Raw genomic sequence first — 18,476 nt, 5'->3', positions numbered from 1 at the left:
ACTGCAGGGTAGTGGTGAATTACAGCAGTTTGTATTGTCCTGAACCTGTTATAAAAAACAAAACTTCAGGTATGGTTTATTCAGCTTAAGGAAATGAGAGAAACACCTTTCATGTCCCAACACCATGACCTGCTTACATTTAGGAAGCAGGGCGATCTAGGAGGGGCCAAGATCTACAAGCTGAACCACAAATTACAAACTCCAATGTCTCTAGGGAACAGAGGTACTAGAAATGAGGGAACAGGGGCGCCTGGGTGGCTCAGAGTTAAACATCCGACTTTGGCTCAGATCATGATCTCACAGTCCGTGGGCTCGAGCCCCGCGTCAGGCTCTGTGCTGACAGCTCAGAGCCTGGAGCCTGCTTTGGATTCTGTGTCTCCCTCTCTCTCTGTCCCTCCCCCACTCACTCACTCTCTCTCTGTCTCAAAAATAAATAAACATTTAAAAAATAAAGAACTTCAGAATTGGTTTGTCCAACTTTTTTTGGTAAAAAAGTTCAAACAAACGAAAGTTGAAAGAATAGAATAATACACAGCTGTATATCATCTACCTCTTCAATTCAACAATTGTCAATACTTTGCATATGTATTTTACCTTTCTATGTTTGAATGTATGTGCATATGTGTGTGCATGTGTGTGTTTTCTTTTTCTGACCCATTTTAAAATTCAAAAACAACAATCACTATACTGTCTAAACAAAACACTACTTCAAACAGATTTGGCACAAAGGCTGATAATTTGTCACCACTGGGGAAGAACTGGTATGAAGGGCACACATCAAGTGTGGGGTGCCAGGAGGCAGTCCCAGCAGTTCAGTCGACATCAAGAAATCGGACATGAAACAAAGGGTGGACCAGCAGAAAGAAGCGTGAGCTTCCAGCTTAATGCTTTTCAGATTTTTTTCTTTGTATGATTGTGAAATATATCACATGTATAAAAGAGTTGAAAGAATAATCACGAGAATGCATGTGTATATACCACCCAGCTAAAGAAATAGTATGCTGCTGGGGCGCCTGGGTGGCGCAGTCGGTTAAGCGTCCGACTTCAGCCAGGTCACGATCTTGCGGTCCGTGAGTTCGAGCCCCGCGTCAGGCTCTGGGCTGATGGCTCGGAGCCTGGAGCCTGTTTCCGATTCTGTGTCTCCCTCTCTCTCTGCCCCTCCCCCGTTCATGCTCTGTCTCTCTCTGTCCCAAAAATAAATAAAAAACGTTGAAAAAAAAATTAAAAAAAAAAAAAAGAAAAGAAATAGTATGCTGTCAGTAGCGTCGAAGGCCCTCACATGCTTCTGCCTAATATTCCCCTCATCTCCTCCCCCCACCATGAAAAACCATTATACTGATGAGTTTGTCTATTATTCTCTTGCTTTTATTGGTAGTTGTGTCATATATGTATGTATGTGTCCCTAAACAATAAAACATTGTTTAGTTTTGCATGTATATGTATATATTTGCATATATACATATGTGTGTATGTGTGCGTGTGTATAAAATATGATATTCTGCTGTGGCTTGATTGTTTTCACTGAACACTAAGGTTTTGAGATTAATCTTTGTTGATATATGTAGTTCTGTTTTTTATATTCTATTGTATGAATATGGATGGATATACCATGATTTGTTCATTCATGCTCTTATTGATGGACATTTGGGTTGTTTCCAGCTTGTTTTTGTTATTATAAACCATGCTTCCAGAACATTCTTTTAAAAATTTTTTAATGTTTATTTATTTTTTAAAGAGAGAGACAGAGAGCAAGAGGGGGAGGGGCAGAGAGAAAAGGAGACACAGAATCTGAAGCAGGCTCCAGGCTCTGAGCTGTCAGCACAGAGCCTGATGCGGGGCTCAAACGCACGAACTGTGAGATCATGACCTGAGCCAAAGTTGGACATTTAACCGACTGAGCCACTCAGGCGCCCCAACTTCCAGAATATTCTTATACATGCCTTCTGGTGCTCATGTGTAAAAGTTTCTCTAGGATATATGCCTAGGAGTGGAACTGCTGAATCATAGGTTCTGTGCATATTCAGTTTTACTTGAACTCACTTTTTAATTTTTGCCAATCAGTTTAGTGTTGAATGCTACCTGGTTGTGGTTTTAACTTGTATTTCCCCAATTACTAAAGAGGTTGAACATCAGTTAATATATTTATGGGCCATCTTTCTTCTGGAAAATACCTGCTATGTCTCTTACTCATTTTTCTGATGCTTGTTTTTCTTTTACTGCTTTGTAGGAGCTCTTTGACACAGTCCATATACTAATCCTTTGTCAGGTGCAGTGAATGCTAATATACCAATTTGTGCTAAGGTATAGAGAACATAGCCTCTAGAGCCAGACTGCCTGGGTTCAAATCCCAGCTCCACCCTTCATTAACTGTGATATCAGGCAATTAACTTCTCTGTGCCTGTGTCCTTAACCTCTTTTAGCTTCATTTTTCTCATCTGTGGAATACCTAACTCATAGACTTGTGCCAATTACAAGAGTTAATATACGTAAAATATTTACAATGTACTTAGTCTGTAGTAATTAACATGTAGATATAGATATAGATATAGATATAGATGATATAGATATATAGAATGCTCCTCAAGGGTAGGGATTTTTTGTTTGATTTGTCCATTGATTTATCCTAAGGACCATTAACAGTACCTGGCACATAGTAGGTGCTCAATAATATTTGTTGAATGAATGATTTTTCTCTTAGTTTGTAGATTGTCTTTTCCCTTTCTTTAGAATTTTTCAAAGTTATTAATTTTAATGTGGTTGAATTTATCAATCCTTTCCTTTAAGGTTTGTACTTTTTGTGTGTTGCTTAATAAATTCTTCCCCACTTTGTGGTTATGAAGATATTTTTCTATATATTTTTCTAAAAATTTAAAAGTCTATTGTTCTTAAAATTTTCATAACTTTGGGGGAAAAGACAGGGATGCAAAACTAGCAGGTTTAGTTAGTTACAGAAAACTTACTCTACATGGGGCACCTGGGTGGCTCAGTCAGTTAAGCATCTGACTTCAGATCAGGTCATGATCTCACGGCTCAGTTTGTGAGTTCAAGCCCTGCATCAGGCTCTGTGCTGACAGGTCAGAGCCTGGAGCCTGCTTTGGATTCTGTGTCTCCTTTTCTCTCTGGCCCTCCCCCGCTCACATTCTGTCTGTCTGTGTCTCTCAAAAATAAACATTAAAAATTAAAAAAAAAAAACAAGAAGAAAAGTTACTCCACAGTTTACCTGAATGCATTTCAGTCTGTAAATGGGACTGGGCTAAGCCTCTTAGCTCCTCTTCAATCTCCTTCCCTTATGTTTTTAGTCTCTGAGTCTTCCATCTTAGCCCTCCCCTCCTTACTTTGGTTGTCTCTTGGTTTCTCCATTCCTTGAAGTAAAATATTGGTAGAAATACTTAAGAGAAGTCTATTTTATATATCATTCATTCATTCAAAAAATATTTATTATGTGCCATCTATATTTTAATGCAATGTTCTAAGTACTGGGGTTATAGCAGCAGTGAGCTAGACAAAATCCCTGTCCTCATGATGCTTATACTCTAGGGAGGGGAGACAACAGCAGCAGCAACAAAATATATAGCCAAGTGGTGATACATTCTGTGAAGTACCATAAATCAGAGTAAGGGGGATGGGAAATGGGCTCCCATTTTAGGTAGATTGGTCAGGGAAGGCATGTGGCCCTCTAGGGGAAGAGTCATTCCAGACAGAGCATACAACTACAAAATCCCTGAGGCATGAGCATACTTGTTCAAGAAATTTATCCAAGAAACAGCAAACACATCAGTGTGGCTGGAGTGGAGTTAGCAACAAGTTAAAAAAAAAATATATATATATATATATAGTAGGAAGTAGAGTCAGAGAGGTGGTGGCAATATTCACCATGGTAAGTCTTTGAGGAAATAAATAATTTTGGCTCATCAATGACTGCCTGTTGGGTAGAATCAAGGCCTGGAGTGGATTCTTATTATGGTCTCCTAGTCTCTAGTTTATCTTCCCTTCTATAGTACTATCCATTTAATCTTCTGAAAATTCCTTTTGTACTTCTCACTTTCAGGTGCATTCTGTTGCTTGTAAGATAAAGGCCAAATTACACAGTCTCTACAACCTCACCCATGCTGTTACCTCCACCTTGAACACCCTCCTACTTCTTCTTTGTTCAAGGTGACATGACCAATACAGTCAAGACAAGAAGCCAGTTGTTGTGACTCCCAGTGGTAATAATCAGAGCTTGTTAGAACCAGAATGATTTGTATTAGTTAGAATGTGGTTCAGTGCATGTGACAGAGATCCAAACTAAAATGTAGGCTAAATAAGGTAAATATGTATTTCTCTCTATTTTGGACACCATGAAATGTCTGAACTGCTCTGCAGGTCAACTCAGGGAAGCTGTCAAGGGCCCAGGCCCCTCCCTCCCTCATCTGAGTTGTCTTCATTTACATCATTAAAAATGGCTCATCTCCCTGGACTATTATAGCAGCCTTTTCATGATCTCTATGCTTTGGTATTTGCCATTTTCAATTCTATTTTTTCACAAGGCAGCAAGAGGAAGTCTTCTAAACTGCAAACCAGATTTTGCCATTCCCCTGTTCAAAACCAATGATGAAGATCTTCCAGTGATGGAGATCTGGAGACACAGATATGGAGTGATTTCCAGGATATATTTAAATCAAAAAAGAAAGATACAGAATAGGGGTGCCTGAGTGGCTCAGCTGGTTGAGCAACCAACTTCGGCTCAGGTCATGATCTTGCAGTCCATGAGTTCAAGCCCTGTGTCGGGCTCGGTGCTGAAAGCTCAGAGCCTGGAGCCTGCTTCGGGCTCTGTGTCTCCCTCTCTCTCTGCCCCTCTTCTGCTTGTGCTGTCTCTCTGTCTCAAAAATAAATAAACATTAAAAAATAAAAAAGAAATATACAGAATAGCATATACAGTAATGTAACCTTTTGTCAAGAAGGAAGGGATACAAATATATCCATATATACAAATATATACATACAAATGTTTCTAATTGTAAGAAGACCACTAGAAAAAAACCCTCAAAATATCAAAAATACTTGCTTGTAGGGAGAGAGAAGGAGCAGGTCAGAGGAATGGAGTTGGAAGTGAGATTTATCAATATACTTCATTATGTGAGCTAATAAATGTGGATGGAATGATAGAAATAGAAAAACATTATTGTACAACCTCTGATGAAATAATCGTGTCCTGAAATGACCATCATTGACTGCTAAAATCACGGTGTGAAAGGTTGATGTGGAATGTTATGATGAAAAGATTAGGTCATCAGCACACATATTTTGGGTCAATCTTAGAAGCACTATAAGGAAGATAACTGCAATGTGCAACCTTACACCTACCTTTAGAGTATTCTCCCTTCCAAAGGTGAACCTGAATCTAAAGAAGCCTCTGGCTAGCTTCTAGTTTACAGGAAATAGGAGAAATAAAGGAACAAGTTAAAAGACACCATGAGGAGGCTAACAGACTAATCCCGAATATGGGACCTTATATAGGAAAGTTATCTAAGTTTCTTTTTTTAATTTTTTAATGTTTATTTATCTTTGAGAGAGAGAGAATGAGTGGTAGAGGGGCAGAGAAAGAAAGGGAGACACAGAATCCAAAGCAGGCTCCAGGCTCTGAGCTGTCAGCACAAAGCCCAACATGGGGCTTGAACTCACAGACTGTGAGATCATGACCTGAGCCAAAGTTGGATGCTTAACTGAGCCATCCAGGTGTCCCAGTGATCTAGTTTCTTTAAAAAATCAATGGTATAAAAAAAGGGGGGGAGTGGAGAGGCAGTGCTGCTCTAGATTAAAATAATTTATTTAAAATAATTTTAAGTCGAGCCCAAATGTCAACTGATGAATGGATAAAGAAGATGTGAGATGTACACACACATACACACACACACACACACACACACACACATCCATATACACACCATGGAATATTACTCAGCCATCAACAAGAATGAAATCTTGCCATTTGCAATGATGATGGGGGAAGGAGCTAGAGTGCATTATGCTAAGTGAAGTAAGTCAGTCAGAGAAAGACAAATACCATATGATTTCATTCATATGTGGAATTTAAAAAACAAAACAGATGAACATATGGGAAGGGGAAAAAAAGAAGAGAAAGGAAATAAACCACAAGACACTCTTAACAATAGGGAACAAACTGAGGGTTGCTGGAGGAGGTGGGTGAGGGATGGGCTAGATGGGGGATGGGTATTAAGGAGGGCAGTTGTTATGATGACCACCAGCTGTTGTTTGTAAGTGATGAACCATTGAGTTCTGTTCCTGAAACCAATATTGTACTGTATGTTAACTTACTAAAATTTAAATTAAAAAAGGACTATAGAAAAAACACAATAAATAGTAATTATAAATAAACAAATAAAGAAAATAACTGAGAATATATTTACATCATAAACCAACAGTTAAAAACATTTTGAGGGGTGTCTGGGTGGTTTAGTCAGATCATGATCTCACAATTTCAAACCCATGTGTGAGGCTCCATGCTGACAGTGCAGAGCCTGCTTGGGATTCTCTCTCTCTCCCTCTTACTCTGCCCCTCCTCCACTTGTGCCTTCTCTCTCTCTCAAATAAATAAACTTAAAAATTAAAAAAAAAATTTTGAAAATAATGAGTGAAATTTGACTACAGAGCAAGTATTAGATGGTACTAGGGAATTATAGTTAATTCTTTAGGTGTGATAATAACTTTATTGTTACCTAAGAAAATGGTCATTATTTTAGATGTGACCCACATAAAGGTGAAATTTACTTTACAACACTTCAGCTAAAAAGAACCCTTTGGAATAGATGAAGCAAGCAGCAGTATCTTTTAAATTGATTAACTTATTTGAAATAATCTCTCCACCCCACGTGGGGCTCAAATTTACCACCCCAAGAACCAGAGTTGCAAGCTCCACCAACTGAGCCAGCCAAGAAGTGGCAGTGTCATGACAACTGTTGAATCTAGGTGATAGTTTATAAAGGTTCACTATTCTTCCCTTCTTTCCCTGTTCATTCCACTCCATCCAGTTACCAGGAAATCTTGCTGTTCCCTGAACCTGCCAACTAGATTTCCTCTCAGGCTTTTGTCCTTACTGGTCCCTCTGCTGGGACTGGTTTTCCTCCAACGTTAACAAGACTGGCTGCCTCTGCTTAGATCTCTATCCAAATAATACCTTTCCAAGGAAGACCTCCTTTACCAGCCTAGGTGAAGTAGGACCCCCTGTCACACACTGATCCCTTATTGGCCTTACTTTTCTTCATGGCACATATCACTATCTGATGGTGTTGCTTGCTTGCTTGTTTTTCTGTCTCCTACAATTAAGATGTAGTCTCTGAGAGGGCGGGGTCTGTTTTATTCAATGCTACAATGCTAGCATCTAGAACAGTGCCTGTCACATAGTAAGAAATCCATAACCAGTTGTTAAAATATTGACAGAATATTGTTATGATAGCTTGAAAGCACTAGTGATGTGGGACAAATAACAATTTAGGCTGACACATTTGCTGAATTGCTAATACTCTAGGAACAACTTGTGCCATAATGACCTGTATATGTCATATGGTGTGAGAGATCCTGGGGATAAAAAGGGAGGCATCTCCCAGACTCTGCTTGTCTTCTGGGAGGACTTGTTTGCACAGATGCTTTTGGGCTGTGTCACCTGGCTTACCTCCAGGCGGTTGGGTTTGTCAAGGGGGTGGAGTCCCTCTCCAGCTATTCCTATAAGCTCTCTGTTTTCTGACTCACCCATTCCTTGTCCTAGGCCATCTCTAAGCTGAGTTTTCTTCCAGTTAATGGGGAAGAGAGAAAAGCTGGTTATTAAGATAAAACTCCACCAGGTCCTGAGATCCAGAGATTAGGCTCTAAAAATATCTTAGTTTTTCCTCAGACATTATGTCTTGAGGCTGTGGTGATTTCTGTTGTGGAGGTCCAAAAATGATGGGTTTCCTATTGTAGTCTTGGACCTGGGGGCAGCAGTGAGTCTGAAGGTCTTTTTCCTCCCCCCAGCAAGGAACATTCTCCATCTATTTTCCCTCCAACCCCTCTCGATTGTCCCTCCTGATACTTTCATTATGCAGCCACCAGACATTAGTGAGCCTGGGTCTGTGACATGGGAGGGAAGCCTGTTCTGGGATGCCTGTGCAGAGACCCCAATCAACTCTAAAGCTCAACAAATTTTGACAGACCTTGACTTTGCTGCACACTCAGACAATGGAGTTGTGCCATTGGATTGGGGTCTTTCTTTGTCCTAGAAAGCACTAGGGCCAAGCAAAAATCTTTTAGCCCTCTTATTTGAGTAGCTTCCTGTTGCATCCTAGCTAATACCAGTACTATTCTATTTTAATATTTGAATATTTATAATGTTTTTTAACATCAAGTTGTGCTAATTTCTCCACATTACACTTAGTTTTCAAAAATTGCCTTGTTACTTTTTGACTGTTTATTCTTTTGGATGAATTTTAGAATAGCTTTCTTTTTTTAATGTTTATTTTTGAGAGAGAGAGAGAGGGAGAGAGAGCGAGTGGGAGAGGGGCAGAGAGGGAGGGACACAGAGAGTCTGAAGCAGGCTCCGGACCCGGGGCTCCATCTCACTGTGAAATCTTGACCTGAGCTGAAGTGGATGCTCAAGTGACTGAGCCACCCATGTGCCCCTAGAATAGCTTTCTTTGTTTTTAAGTTTATTTATTTATTTTAGAGAGAGAGAGCATAAGTGGGGGAGAGGCAGAGACAGAAGGGTAGAGAGAATCCCAAGCAGACTCCATGCTGTCAGCAAGGAGCCTGATGTGGGCCTGAACCCACGACTGGTGAGATCATGACCTGAGGCAAAACTGAGTTGGATGCTTAACTGACTGAGCCACCCAGGTGCCCCTAGAATAGCTTTCTTAAGTGCTAAACAAAACTATTAGGATTTTAATTGGAAGTGCATTAAACATTCAATCTAATTTGGAAATTTTTTTTGAAATAATTAATAATTAATATCTTCACAATATTGAGTTTTCTCATCCAGGAACATAGTTTGTCTCTCCATTTATTTACACATTCCTTCATATATCTCAATAAGTTTTTGTACATCTTTTTCCTATTATATTTACTAATTGGTTATTATTAGTATACAAGAAAAATTGATTTTGCATTTATTATTTTGTATTTAGCTACTTGACTGAACTCTCTTACCAATTCTAACAATTTATCAGTTTATTCTCTTGAGTTTTAAAAGTAAACAATCATATTGTTTGCAAATAACTTGTAACCAGTTGGTTCCTGGACCAAGTTCAGGCATTAAGCTATCATAAAGTAAACTCATATCTTACTGGTGCAATATAATATGTTGTAATTTGTTTCTGAAAATTCATCTCGTTCTGTAAAAATACCAAAATTGGTAATGAAAATAAATAAAAAGAAAATCCAAATATATATTTTAAAAAAAATCTCATTAATTATGTAAAACAAAACACTATTAACTATATAAAACAAAACACTAAATAGAAATGCTGCATTATAAATGTTTCTTTTGGGGTGTAATTATTCCTCATGGGCTGGCCTAAGCTGTCCATTGTGACTATATGAAAACCACTGAATTGTACACTTAAAAGGGTAAATTATATGGTATGTGAATTATATTCCATTTTTTTCAAAAATAAAAATATAAGTCCTTGAAGTTCAGAATGAAGATGTCATATTTTTCTGCTGAATATTCCTTAAGTAAACATCAGCATTCTTTATTTCTCTCAGGACCCTCCAAGTACATTTTAAAATAGGGTCATCTTTCTGGAATGTTTTTGTTGTCAGTGAGATGTGTATTGATGCATGACAAATATTTGGAGCAGGATAATTTCTGGAGCATCTCTAACAGTGACCCTTTGCTCTATTTCAATGAAATCTTTATGGCTGAGTTCCTTTGAGAATCTAACAGTTCAATTTCCTCCGATTTATAGCTAAGCCTTGATTTGTATTTCTTGGCATTGTAGATTTGTGACCGCATAAGATTACAAAAAACCCTGTTTTGTTGATATTAAACACCTGTTTGGAAATATTAGCCTTCCTCTTCAATGATTTCAGTTAACTTTGCCAGGAATTTCATTAATGCTTCTACAGATAACCCCGCCCCCAATTCTGATCTTACAACAAACAGTTCTCTTCCTGTAGCTATTAAACCAGAGGTATACTCTGTTCAGGATAAAATGTTTTCCTTTAATATCTCACTCTGCCGATTTTTATGTGTTATTGAGAGACAATATTTTTGTCAAAATTGTTGCTCAGCTTATTTTGTGTAATGGAGTCAAAAGTCAAAATATCATATTTTAGTTTTAAGTTATAGCTTTTCTTGATTTTTTGAATTGATTTGGCATTTCTTTTCTCATATATTACAGAAAGTGAAAAAATAGTTGTTTTAAGCCACTATAATGTAATTTGTTACAGTTGTAATACTAAACTGATACAATTCATAAAAGAAAAATTTGGTAAATTCAACCTCACTAAAAGTAAAAATATTTTCTTTGTAAAAAACCCTGTTAGGATAGAAAGACAAGCTACAGTCTGGGAAAAAGCATCTGCAAACCATATATCCAACAAAGAACTAGCATCTAGAATATATAAAGAACTCTCAACAGTAAAATTCTGAAATGGACAAAAGACATGCAGAGACATTTCACTGAAGAGGATATATAGACAGCAAATAAGTACATGAAAATATGTTTAACATGATTAGCCATTAGGACAATTGTAGTGTAAGTGCCTGACAATTAGCTTTTAATTAGCAAGACCTCCGTATCAAAGACCTTCATCTCTGGGAGCCTGGGTGGCTCAGTGGGTTAAGCGCCTGACTTCAGCTCGGGTCATTATCTCACAGCTCTTGAGTTAGTGCCCCGCATCAGGCTCTGTGCTGGCAGCTCAGAGCCCGGAGCCTGGAGCCTGCTTCAGAATCTGTCTCCCTCTCTCTCTGCCCCTCCCCAAGTAGTGCTCTGTCGGTCTCTCTCTCTGTCTCAAAAATAAATAAACATTAAAAAAAAAAAAAACAAAACCACAAAGACCTTCATCTCAAATAAACACATTACCAGCTACACAATGAGATAAAGAGCCAGGCTGCCCCAACCATGAGGCTCCCCTTTTTGAAAGCCCTGGGTGACATAAATGACTGAGCGACCCTGCTTTTCCCTTCCCAAGTTTTAATTCCCACTCATGTCTTAAATTCAATTAAGAATGAACTTGCAATGCCCTAGGCACCCCACCTTTGACCCCAGGAAAGGCAGAACTCCAGGTCTGCATGTTGTCTTTACCTATGACCTTACTGTGTGGCAACTCGTGTGTTGTGGACTCTCCAGAACCTGAGCAATAAACCTTGTTTTTTTCAAAGTTCCCTGATGGTTGCTGCTGAGGTATGTCTTGCAATCATAATAAAAACCACAAAAGCTGGGACGGCCACAACATTGGATCCAGGGGGAAATGTCTTTGTGGGATCGCTGCAAGTAGTCTGGGCCCAGGTGAGTGTCCCCAGGCATTTCTAGCTAGCAGAGACCCATCCAAAGCAAAAATGCAAATTAAAACTACCATGAGGGGGGCGCCTGGGTCAGTCAGTTAAGCTTCCGACTTCGGCTCAGGTCATGATCTCATGGTCCGTGGGGTCGAGTCCCATGTCAGGCTCTGTGCTGACCCATGGCCTTGAGCCCTGTGTCAGGCTCCATGCTGACAGCAAGGAGACTGCTTGGGATTCTTTCTCTTGCTATCTCTCTCTGTCCCTCCCATACTCATACACTCTCTGTCTCAAAATAAATAAATACACTTAAAAAAAAAAAACAGTGACAATACTAAATACTGGCTAAGATGCCTCATATATTGCTCATGGCAACTCAAAGTGGTACAGCCACCCTAGAAAATAGTGTGAGAGTTTCCTATAAAACTAAACGTGCAATTACCATATATCCCAGCAATTGCACTCCTAGGCATTTATCCCAGAGAAATCAAACATCCTATTTATACAAAAATTTGTACATGGATGTTAATAGTGGCTTTACTTGTAATTGCCAAAAACTGGTAACAATCCAGATGTCCTTCAATAGGTGAATGCTTAAAGAAACTCTGGTGCATCCAGACCATGGAATCTTACTCTGCAATAAAAAGGAATGAACTATTGATACATGACAATTTGGATGGATCTTAATTAAGAGCATTATGCTTAGTGAAAAAAAAACAATCTCAAAACATTACATACTGTATGATTCCATTTATATAATATTCTTGAAATGATAAAGCTAAAGAGATGGAGAATAGATCAGTGATTGCCAGGGCACAGGGATGAAGGCAGAGGTGTGTGATTATATAGGCGAGATATGCGGTAGCTACTCTATGGTGATGAAACAGTTCTATGTCATGATGGTCATGGGGGTCATACAAATCTATATTTTTTAATGTTTATTTTGAGTGAGAAGGAGAGAGAGAGACAGAGTGCATGTGTGAGCAGGGGAGGGGCAGAGAGAGAGAGGGAGAGACAGAAACCCAAGCAGGCTATATGCTGACACCCAATAGAGGGGCTTGATCCCATGAACTGTGAGAGCATGACCTGAGCTGAAATCAAGAGTTGGATGGTCAACCAACTGAGCCACCTAGGCACCCCAGTCATACAAATCTATATATGAGATCAAATTGCATGTATACACGCACACATACACACGCACAAATAAGTGTGCATAAAAATGGTGAAATTGAGTAAGGCCTATAGTCTAATCAGCAGTATTGTACTGGTGTCAATTCATGGTTTTGATTTTGTACTCAATTATAGAAGAGGTCACCATCGTGGGAAGCTGGGTAAAGGGTCCAATGGACTACTTTTGCAACTTCCTGTGAACTGGCAATCATTTCAAAATAAAAAGTATTAAAAGAATTATTGTGTTTTTTAAACTCTGATACAACTATTGTTTTTTTTTAGAGAAAGAAAGAATGGGGCAGAGGGGCAGAGGGGCAGAGGGAGAGAGAGAGAATCCCAGGCAAGCTTCAAGCTCAGTGCAGAGCCCAACGTGGGGCTCAATCCTATGACCCTGGGATCATGACCTGAACCAAAATCAAGAGTTGGTCGCTCAACTGAGTGAGCCACCCAGGCACCCTGAAACATTAATACAACTTTTCATACAACCCACACGTTTTTCCTTAAATTAAAAGGCTGATTTTTCATAAACATTACTTTTTCAAGATACAGTTGACCTACTATAAAATTTGCCAGTTTAAGGTGTACAATATGGTGGGTTTTAATAATTCACAAGGTTGCACAGTCATTGTCACTATCTAATTACACAACATTTTCATGATCCCTGAAACTCCATACCCATTAGTAGTCACTCCCATTTCCCCTTTCCCCCAGTCCCTGATAACCATTAATCTACTTTATGTCTCTGTCTCTTTATCTCCATTGTTGCATATTTTGGACATTTCATAGAAATGGAATTATGTAATATACAACCTGGGTTTCTGGCTTTTTAAAATTAGCATGATGTTTGCAAGTTCATCAATGTTGTGGTGTATATCAGTACTTCATTCCTTTCATGGTTGAATAATATTCCATGGTATAACTATACCACATTTTGTTTATACATCAATTGATGGGCTTTGTGTTGTTTTCATTTTTTGCTATTATAAGTAATTGTGCTATGATCATCCATGTACAAATTTTTGTAGAATCATGTATTTTCAAAATTGGGAGTATATATGTAGGAGTGGGACTTGTGGGTCATATGATGACTCTCTGTGTAACTTTTTGAGGAACTGCCAACCTGTATTCCAAAGGGGCTGCACCACTTTATATTCCTATCAGCAATGCCTGAGGGTTCTAATTTATCCATATCGTCACTAATATTTGGTATTGTCTGTCTTTTTTGTTATAGTCATCTTAGTGAGTGTGAAATGGTATCTCATTGTGGTTTTTATTTGCATTTCCCTAATGATTAATAATATTGAGAACCTTTTCATTTGTATGTCTTATTTGGAGGAATGTCTTTCAAATCCTTTGCTCATTTTGAATTGGGTTGTCTTTTTGTCATTGAGTTGTAAGAGTTCTTTATATATTATGGATACTAGACTCTTATAGACACATGATTTGCAAATTTCTCCTGTGGGTTGTCTTTTCACTTTCTTGATAGTGTTCTTTGAAGCATAAAAGTGTTTAATTTTAATGAAGTCCAACTTAGTTATTTTTTCATTTGTTGTTTGTGCTTTTGGTGTCATATCTAAGAATCTATTGCCAAATCCAAGGCCAGCAAACTTTACTCTTATGTTTTTTTCCAATAGTTTTATACTTTTAGCTCTCACTTTAGGTCTTTGATCCACTTTGAGTTAATTTTTGTATATGGTTTGAGGCAGAGTTCCAACTTCATTCTTTTCCATATGAATATCCAGTTGTCCCTGCATCATATATTGAAAAAACTATTCTTTTTTTAATATATGAAATTTATTGTCAAATTAGTTTCCATACAACACCCAGTGCTCATCCCAAAAGATGCCCTCTTCAATGCCCATCACCAACCCTCCCTTCCCTCCCACCCCCCATCAACCCTCAGTTTGTTCTCAGTTTTTAAGAGTCTCTTATGCTTTGGCTCTCTCCCACTCTAACCTCTTTTTTTTTTTCCCTCCCCTTCCCCATGGGTTTCTGTTAAGTTTCTCAGGATCCACATAAGAGTGAAAACATATGATATCTGTGAAAAGACTATTCTTTACCCCTGTTGAATTGTCTTGGCACCATTGGCAAAAATCAACACCATACATGTATGGGTTTATTTCTGGATTCTCACTTCCAATCTGTTGATACAAAAAGTTTTTTTTAATTAATAAACTACTTTCCCTGAGGCCTAACCTGGATCCACTCTGAGTAGAATCCATGTCATTTTTGCCCACACTTATGAACTACTTCAAGAGGGGTGCCATGAACTACTTTAAATTTTCCTTCTTTAGGAAAATGAAGCTGATTAATAGGTTTCCAGGAAGTGAGGAATAGGATGTGTGATGGTATTAGAAAGAACTTTGGATTAGAATTAGCAAAGCCTAGGTTTGAATGCTAGTTCTATCCAAAGCTATGTGGCTTTGGGCAATTTACTTAACTATGAGTTTTAGCTGCTGTGAAATGGAGGTGATGGAATCTCACAGGGTTGGCGTTAGCATTAAGAGACAAAGAGTGTGAAAATAATGGCATAATCCATGTTACACAGTAGGAAGTTGACATAAAGTAAACTCACAGTCTTGAGTAAACTCATGGTCTTGTGGCTCCCTTCCTTCTGACTCTGGATGGTTATGTGGGGGTCAGGAGAGATGGGCTATTCAGTGGATACCTGTGCCAGTTCTCATGATTTTGCCTCTGTATCCTACACTGTGTAGCAGTTCTGGTTCCTCTCCATCACCTCTTCTGCCAGAGGAAGTATAAAGGGTGGATGAAGAGGAGGAAAATGGCTTTCCACAGACTAGCTTTCTGGCCAGGTTTGAGGGAAGGCCAGTAGTGAACCACAGTAATTAGAAAATAGTCATAGCCTGTTTTATACATCTAGACCTTTATTTTTAACTTTTTAAAAGTTTATTTATTCATTTTGAGAGAAACAGAGAGAGCGTGAGCAGGGGAGGGGCAGAGAGAGAGGGAGAGAAATAGAGAATCCAAAGCAGGTTCCACAGGATCAGCACAGAGCCCAACGTGGGGCTTGAACTCACAAACTGTGAAATCATGACCTGAGCCGAAATCAACACTCAGACACTTAAGCAACTGAGCCACCCAGGTGCCCATAGACCTTTATTTTTATAGAAGAAACAGCATAACTGCATGTGGCAAGCTTTTGCAGTGTAGAATTGTGTCACAACTGAGGGAATCCTTTCTGTTTGGATCAGCAGCTATAGTTCAGGTCCCTGGTTTACTTGGTTGTGGGTCCCAAATTGTAAGGAGGAGAAGGAAACAAACTATTCCTGTTCTCAACAAGGCTTCTAAGCCTAAATCTAAAGAGTGATGGTGTCACTAAGGTTTGGTAAGGGGGAGCGGTGGTGGTTTTTGGCTTCTCATTCCTTTGGTCAGAGGGTTGGCTGGAATCAGGGGGCAAAAAAAAAAAAAAAAAGAGCTTTGGATTCACAAGACTCTGCTTTCTACAGTGGGTTGTTGCCTACTCTTCTGCTCCTTTGGTTTCTTCTGCAAAACCCCATTCATTAAGTACTTTCTGGCTTGGTTGGCCTCCTCCCTCATGCCTGAGATTCTCCTCTCTCTCTAAATTCTTCCTTCTGGGTTACCGTATTTGGATCTATCCATGCTTTAGGACTTTAGTGATGGGGGAATCTAGTTCCTGTTATATGATTGTCAGCTCCTGGGCCTCAGGAAAGCCATACTGAACTTTGTGCTGGTCAAACAGCTTGCGCAGGGCACTGATGTAGAGTGCATGGTACTTGTCCACTATCTTCTTGTTTGGCTTCTTAATCCTAGGGATTGGCAGGGGCTCCCCAACTATGGAGAAGGAGAAGAGACAAGCATCTGAGCCTCCCTTCCTCAACTCAAATTACCCATCCCTCAGAGGGATCTACATACTGAAACTCAGTATCTGTGTCTCCTCCCTTTCCTCTGTTCTTTCCCTCTGCTCTAACCCCATCCCATCCCATATTCTCCAAATATCTAATCTCATGCATGCTGAGAGTAAGCTCAGAAGAGTGTTGAAGGAATGCATGTGAATGATGATGCTCTCTTGGCAGCTACTGAATGGCAACAACTCTTATCTGTTTAGTTGTCCTGCCCACCCTGCCCTCAACCATACCTACTGGAATTCCCAGTGCCCATCCCAGCTGTGTGCTGGGTCTCCTGGACTTGATGGATGACCTGGGTGGTGGGAATAAACGACCAGAGTGGTCCAGAGGTATTGGAAAGCTTACCAACAGTGGTAATGGGCAGATTGAAAGGAAGGAAGCCCCAGGATTCTCGAGTGAGGCCCCGGCCATGGAAGGTACAGAAATTTAGTCCCAGGATTTTTTTGAATGTGTCCTGGAAGGTTTTTTGGAAGAACCTTATCCATGTGCCTTCAGGGAAGGTCTCTTGATTGTGAACCTCATTCTCTCCAAAGGAATAGGAAGGGACAAGGTACGCTCTGCAAAGAAAGGAGCATAAGTATTAACTCTCCCAGGTAGCTTCCCCCCAGCAAAACCCTCTCCAAGGTGGGAAGAATTTCCAAACATCCCATTATAGGACAAGAACCCAAGCACCCAAACATCTTCATGTCTCACTCTTGCCATGCTCCACCCTTCTAAATGAACCCTTTGTGGGGAGTTGCTGCATCTTGTCCCCTGATAGGAAGAAGCAAATTTTAGACAATCTAACTGCCTTCACTGCACCCAGGATCCAGAGTGATCTTCCTAAACTGCATATCTGGACATGTCATTTCTCTCTTTAAAACTCTTCCAGAGATCCTCACTTTGTATCATGCTGCTTACCATGGCTTTTGTGCTCCAGCCCTGCCTACCTGGCAAGCTTCCTCTCTCCCCACCACTTCCTTGCAATCTGCTTAGCCATTCTTTTTTTTTTTTTTTTAATTTTTTTTCCAACGTTTTTTATTTATTTTTGGGACAGAGAGAGACAGAGCATGAACGGGGGAGGGGGAGAGAGAGAGGGAGACACAGAATCGGAAACAGGCTCCAGGCTCTGAACCATCAGCCCAGAGCCTGACGCGGGGCTCGAACTCACGGACCGGGAGATCGTGAGCTGGCTGAAGTCGGACGCTTAACCGACTGCGCCACCCAGGCGCCCCTGCTTAGCCATTCTAAATGTGCCAAGTTGCTGCTTGTCTATGCTGCTTTGTACATTCTGCTCCCTCTGCCAGAAATGCTTCCTATGTCTTCACATAGTTAATTCTACTGTGCCCTTCAATGCTCAGCTCCAATTTCAATCTCTTAAAGAAACCTTTTTGACTACCTCCAGTTCCCTCCTCCACAGTGTAGATTAGGTACCCTTCATCTACTGCTTCTCTTTCTCCACACTAACACTATTCTAACTCAGTTATTCCAGTCATCTCCTTACCTGTCTTCCTCCCTAGTTGTCTTTTAAGCTGATCAAAGGTGGGAACTGTGTCGTTCATCTTTGAATATCTAGGGCCTCACATAGTGCCTGATACATTGTAAGTCAACTGAGTTCTTTCTCCCATTTTGTCTGATTGGCAACTCCTACTATTTTAGCTCACAATTCAGATGTCACCCACTTATGAAACTTCTACATTGGGAGTGAAAATTTTTTCATTTATTATTGCTACCATAGCACTTTGTATATATCTCCATTATAGCACATCTACTGAGTTTTTTCTATGTGTCAGCACTGTTTTGAGCCATAGGGACACATCAGTGAACAAAATGGATTAAAACAATTTTTGTCAGCAAAAATGAACTACTGGGACCTTATGAAGATAAAAAGCTTCTGCACAGAAAAGGAAAAACCAACAAAACTAAAAGGCAACCAACGGAATGGGAAAAGATATTTGCAAATGACA

The 18,476-nt window shown here is 39.7% G+C and overlaps 1 protein-coding gene across 1 annotated transcript in view; it reads right to left on the bottom strand.

The window, feature by feature from the left end:
• AWAT1 (acyl-CoA wax alcohol acyltransferase 1) overlaps positions 1–18,476 on the bottom strand; it is a 56,096-nt gene that overhangs the window by 12,807 nt on the left and 24,813 nt on the right. Inside the window, exon 2 of the mRNA XM_049643255.1 lies at positions 16,342–16,456. Coding sequence (XP_049499212.1) covers positions 16,342–16,456 — 115 coding nt within the window. The remainder of the gene's footprint in view (positions 1–16,341; positions 16,457–18,476) is intronic.

The sequence above is a fragment of the Panthera uncia genome, chromosome X (assembly GCF_023721935.1).
Source record: "Panthera uncia isolate 11264 chromosome X, Puncia_PCG_1.0, whole genome shotgun sequence".
Classification (NCBI taxonomy): domain Eukaryota; kingdom Metazoa; phylum Chordata; class Mammalia; order Carnivora; family Felidae; genus Panthera; species Panthera uncia.
The sequence above is the reverse complement of the archived record's forward strand: the minus strand, read 5'-3'. Positions and strand labels throughout refer to the sequence as shown.